We start from the raw sequence: 6210 nt of genomic DNA on the forward strand, positions 1-6210 counted from the left end.
GAGGGCCCTGGAGTGGCCAGTCTGCCCTACCTGCTGCCATTCTTCAATGTGCCAGCCAGGAGGGCAGTCAAACTGACTGCATGCTTGTAAAGCATGGGGCTTTTCATCTCGGCACTCCTCAGGAGGGGCAGGGGTCTCCCCTGGGTGCAGGCAGTACACATCTCGGGTCTGAATTCCAACTCCACAGGTAGCTGAGCAGGGCCCCCAAGAGCCCATGTGCCACCTAAAACAGAAAACAAGTGGGGAAAGTTGAACAGTCCAATAAACCAATGTGCAACCATCAGAGCATGAACAATGTGAAGTTCTCCTCTGGGCTTCCAGACTTCACACCCTGTGTACAGATTCTACAGTCACAGCATCTCCATCAATATATGCAATTTAAACACAGAGCTATAGTATTTAAAGGCAAGAAATGTCAGGAGAGTGTTTAAAGATCTTACCTGTTTGGGAAAGTCCAGAGTAAAAAGCAGATCTGTTCCCATCCTATCCTTCGTACCACTATATATCAAAAATAAAATCCTGGTTTTGTTTTGAATGGAGTCCCAAGGCAATGATGATTTATACAGGTGTCAAAAGAAATTTTAAATGTTTAAAAGCACACTTCAGGAAATCTTCAGGGCACCTGGCTTCATTATTTGGAATATCCCTACGAAAATTCTTTTATGTTAGGATTGGATTTACAACATATATATAATGTGATTCCTTTCCAATAAGATCTTGGAAAAATCAGGTTTTCTCATAAAACATCTGTAAAAATGAAAAACCAGGGCAGCTGCTTTTGACACATATTTCCAAGTTGCCTTCAAGGAAGATTCTCCCAATTTACACTCCGACCAGAAGCATTTGAGAGCGCCTAGTTGCCTATACCCATAACCACACTGGAGAATATCACTGGGAAAAGTCTCCGCCCATCTGATGGGTGAAAAATTACACATTATGGTTATTTTAACTTGTGCATATTTAATTAGCAAACATGAATTCTTCACTAGTTACTGTAGAGATACATCATGAGGAAACCATTTTTAAATGTTTAAAATGTTCGTCAAAGGATGCTGGCTCTAGGGTAGTTTGTAATAGCACACACACAAATATTAGATTGAATTACATTTTACAAAATGGAAGGAGATCATATAAATGTTTAACAATAAAGCGGAAAATAATTGTCCATTCATACAGCACAATGCTAGCAGCCATTAAAATAATAAAGTAGATGTATAGTTATTAACATAGAAATACAATCATGACATATTTTTAATAGAAAAGAAAAGCAGGTCATAAAATAGTTTGTAGAGTATACGTAAATGCATGCAGAAAAAAGTCTGAATAATTATACATTAAAATATTACCAGTGATGATACCTAACTATAGGATTTTTATTTTCTTTATTCTTGCTGATTTTTTCTCTGATTTTTATTACAATAAGCACTCATATCAGGAAAAAATGTTATTTTTCTGAAAAAATTAATTAGTATTTAATCTAAAAATGATTCTCAGTTTTTCTCTTTTCTAATTTTCTATTATAAACATCCCCTACTTATGTAAATAAAAAGAAAATGAAAAATAGTATTTAATGCAAATATAACAGGACAAAATAAAAGTTTTATTTATGAAGGAAAAATTTCACAATGAAGATATATAATAATCACACAAGTATGGAGATTAAATATAAAGCATAAACTTGTAAAAAGCAGGAGCTGTTAAGTATAGGAAAAATGGACAAAAAAATTAAAAAATTTAAAATCTTTAAAATACTTCACTAAACCCTTGGCATATTAACAAGGCAGACATTAATAAGAATATCAGAGATTTAATAATATATTTGAAAATATGGATAAAATAGATAACCTTCTAAGGAACTATGAAAGTTCCATTCAAGAAAGGGACTGAACCTCACTAGTTTTGTGGTCAAGTCCTACAAATTTTCAAGAAACAAGTGAATTCCCATATTATCTTAAATGTTTCAAAATAAGATGAAAATATTTTATTTTATGCATATTATAAAGCTAGAAAAAATCTGAACAGAAAAGCTGACAAATATATATAAAGCAAACTTTTGCATGTGGTTATATATCCTAAATCCTAAATGAAAGTATAAATTCTAAGTAAAAAAGAAGCAAATTAATCCACAGATTAAAACAATACGGGTCTGTGAAGTGGTCTGAAGGTTTGTGTCACCAACAAATTCAAACGTTGAAGCCTTAAACCCCAGCATGATAGCATTTGGAGATGGGACCTTTGAGAGGTAATTAGGATTAGATGGGGACATGAGGGTGGGGTCCTCATGATGGGATTAGTGCCTTTGTAAAAAGAGACACTAGGGAGCTTGCTCTCTCTCCACCATGTGAGGACACAGCAAGACATCCACTGTCTGAAAGCCAGGAACAGAGCCCTCACCAAAAACTGAACCCTTTAATCTTGGACTTTCCAGCCTCCAGACTGTGAGAAAACAAAGTTCTGTCTTTGAAGCCACCCTTATGGTATTTTGTTATGGCAGTATGAGGTGACTAATTCAGTATATTTTCTGACCACAGTGGAACTAAATTAGATAAACCCCAAATACTTAGAAATTGTGCTGTAATCTTCTAAATTGCCCATGGGTCAAAGAAGAAATCACAAGGGAAAGTAAATAGTATTTTTAAATGCACATTCATAGAAACATCAAGTGTCAAAATTTGTGGAATTTAGCTAAAGCCATGATTAGAAGAAAATCAATAGCCTTAAATGATATATTTAAAAGTTTGACAATAATAATCTAAGTAACCATTTCAGGGGGTTAAAAAAAGAATAGCAATTACACCCCAAAAAAGTAGAAGAAAGGAAACAATAAACATGAGAATAAAATAAATGAATTAGAAAATGAAACACAAAGTTGGTCCTGGCAGGATGCATTGGCTCATGCCTGTAATCCCATCATTTTGGGAGGCTGAGGTGGTTGGGTCACCTGAGGTCAGGAGTTTGAGACCAGCCTGTCCAATATGGTGAAACCCCATCTCCACTGAAAATACAAAAATTTGCTGGGTGTGGTGGTGCACACCTGTAATCCCAGCTACTTGGCAGGCTGACACGTGAGAACTGCTTGAACCCAGGAGGCTGAGGTGTCGGTGAGCCGAGATCAGGCCACTGAACTCCAGCCTGGGTGACAGAGCAAGACTGTCTAAAGAAAAAAAAAAGAAAAGTTGGCCCTTCAAAAGACTAACAAGATTAATAAATTATTGATAAAATGTGAAGAAAAAAGAGAGCAGGCACACATTATAAAATCAGGAATTTAAGGGGGGACATTTTGGCATGAAAAAAAGTACAGTAAGTAATGAAAAACATTGTCAATAAATTTGAAAATTTACATGAACTGAAAAAATTCCTACAAAAACCAACTTATCAAAACTAACACACAAAGGAAGAGAAATCGGAATAGTCTTATATCTATTAAATTAAATTTGTAATTTAAAGTATTTTAAAAATAAACTCCATGTCACATGGCTTCCTTGGTGAACTAAACATTTAAGGCATAAACGATTCCAACCTTACATAAACTCTCTAAAAAATGTAAGAAGAGGGAAAACTTCCCAACTCATTTAAGCCAATGTCACTCATAAACAGATTTAAAAATCCTAAATAAAATATTAGCAATCAAGTGATAAAGCGAAAAATAATGTTACATGGTGACCAATCTGGGTTTATCCTAGAAAGGCAAAATTGGTTCAATCTTGGAAATTCAATCAGTGTCTATGACATAGCAAACTATAGGAAAAAAATCATATGATCATTTCAATAGAGACAGAAAAACATTTGTAAATTTTAACAGATATTCATGATAAAAATTTTTTTTAATTTGAATTAGCACATCCAAAAAGCAAAGGCTTGGGGGTGGGAAGGTGAGAGAGGGCTGGAGAATAGAGTAAAATATCTAATTAAGCACCCCTTTGTTACAAAATATAGCAATACCAATTAAAGACATAAGGGTAAGATATTCCCTCATACAAATGAAACATCTCAGTTGACCAGAAATCAATATAAACACACAGTGCTAAAGCACTAAGAAAGTTATGAAACAGAATATGTAATGTAAAACAAAATGTGTTTGAATGTACTGAGAGAATATTTAAATTCTGATAAAGATTTTGAGAATAAGTTAATGATGGGATCATTGAAATCAGGCAAACAAAAAAAGAGAAAGGAAATTAACAACTCCAGAGAAAAAACTTGCACTCAAAAGAAAATGTAACCATAATAAAATATTAAATGTCTTAGCTATGCAATGCTTTTTTTTAAATGACAGCTTTGAGATACAGTTTACATAATATAAAATCCGCCCTTTTAAAGGGTAGCAATACTCCTCCTATAAAATAGCTCTAGCCTAGTTCTAGGCATTTTTAGATACTAAACACCTGACCATGGTGAAACGCCTGACCATGATCCATCAGATGACCATGTGACAAGCTGCTTATTGTAAAGGGGACATTATCTATCTGCAAAGTCATACAGTTAGATGTGACCAGCAGTAGCCCACCGAGTGGAAGTGGTATATGGGACCAGGCATTGGTGGTGAGTGCATCATTGTAAAAGGTCTAGTGATGGTAATGGCCACAAGTGTCCAGAAATACCTAACCAGACATGACTTTGGTATGACTTCATGTTTTCTTTTAATTTAATCTCTCTTGGCTCCTGAAAAATTTATAAACTTAGTTCGCCAGCCTATTATTTTTGTGGATCACTTAGTATCTTTCTAGTAAGTTTATTATTAGCTCAAGTTAAGCAGAATTAGTTTATACTGCTTATACCTAGGAACCCTGATTAATATAAGGTGATACAAGTTTTAGATTATTTTTGAATTCTAGAAATTTTATTTTTTCTAGATTTTTGATATCTAGAAATCAATTAACATGCAAAAAGACAAAATCAATACATAAATTAGTATTTCTATTCATTTAGCACTGATCTTTGACTTTTAACATACAGAATTATAATTTTTTAAAATTTTATTTTAGGTATGTGTGCAGGTTTTTTATATAGGTAAATTGCATGTCATGGGGATTTGGTGTACAGATTATTTCATCACCCATATTAATAAGCATAGTACCAGGTAGGTACTTTTTCAATCCTCTCCCTTCTCCCACCCTTCCACCCTCAAGTAGACCCTGGTGTCTGTTGTTCCCTTCTTTGTGTTGATGTGTTCTCAGTATTTAGCTTCTACTTATAAGTGAGAACATGTGGTATTTGGTTTTCTGTTCCTGCATTAGTTCACTTAGGGTAATGATCTTTAGCTCCATTCGTGTTCCTGCAAAGGACATGATCTCATTCTTTTTCTATGGCTGCATAATATTCCATGGTGTATATGTACCACATTTGTTTTTATCCAGTCTACCGTTGATGGGCAATTACGTTGATTTAATGTCTTTGCTATTGTGAATAGTGCTGCAATGAACATATGTGTGCATGTGTCTTTATGGCAGAATGATTTATAATTCTTGGGATATATACCCAATAATGAAATTGCTGAGTCAAATGGTAATTTTTTAAAGTTATTTGAGAAATTGCCACACTGCTTTCCACAATGGCTGAATTAATTTACATTCCAACCAGCAGTGTATAAATGTTCTCTTTTCTCTGCAACCTCACCAGCATCTGTAATTTTTTGACTTTTTAATAATAGCCGTCTGACTAGTGTGAGATGGTATCTCACTGTGGTTTTGATTTACATTTCTCTAATGATTAGTGATGTTGAGCATGTTTTCATATGCTTGTTGGCCACATGGAGCTCTTCTTTTGGAAAGTGTTCACATAATTTGCCCACTTCTTAAAGCGACAAAGGTTTTTTGCTTAATTTGTTAAGTTTCTTAAAGATTCTAGATATTAAGCTTTTGTTGGATGCATAGTTTGCAAATATTTTCTCTGATTCTGTAGGTTGTCTATCTACTCTGTTGATAGTTTATTTTGCCTTGCAGAAGCTCTTTCATTTAGGCCTCATTTGTCAATTTTTGTTTTTGTTGCAATTGCTTTTGGCATCTTTGTCATGAAATCTTTGCCAGAGCCTATGTCTAGAATGTATTTCCTAGGTTATCTTCCAGGGTTTTTATAGCATAACTGTAAATGTTTGTAACAAAAGTCTAGAGTTGTTCAGTATGTCCATCCTTTTGTTGATCAAGATGAAAGGATTTCTGAGCTATCTTGAACTACTTTCATCTGTTACTATTGTTAAGAATTATTTTTTCT

The 6210-nt window shown here is 34.1% G+C and overlaps 1 protein-coding gene across 1 annotated transcript in view; it reads right to left on the reverse strand.

Annotated features, from left to right (window-relative positions):
- Window positions 1-6210, reverse strand: part of ADAMTSL3 (ADAMTS like 3) — a 408397-nt gene that overhangs the window by 97484 nt on the left and 304703 nt on the right. The window contains 1 exon segment of the mRNA XM_026448334.1: window positions 31-223. Within this exon segment, the coding sequence (XP_026304119.1) occupies window positions 31-223 (193 nt within the window).

This window comes from Piliocolobus tephrosceles, chromosome 6, assembly GCF_002776525.5.
Source record: "Piliocolobus tephrosceles isolate RC106 chromosome 6, ASM277652v3, whole genome shotgun sequence".
Lineage (NCBI taxonomy): Eukaryota > Metazoa > Chordata > Mammalia > Primates > Cercopithecidae > Piliocolobus > Piliocolobus tephrosceles.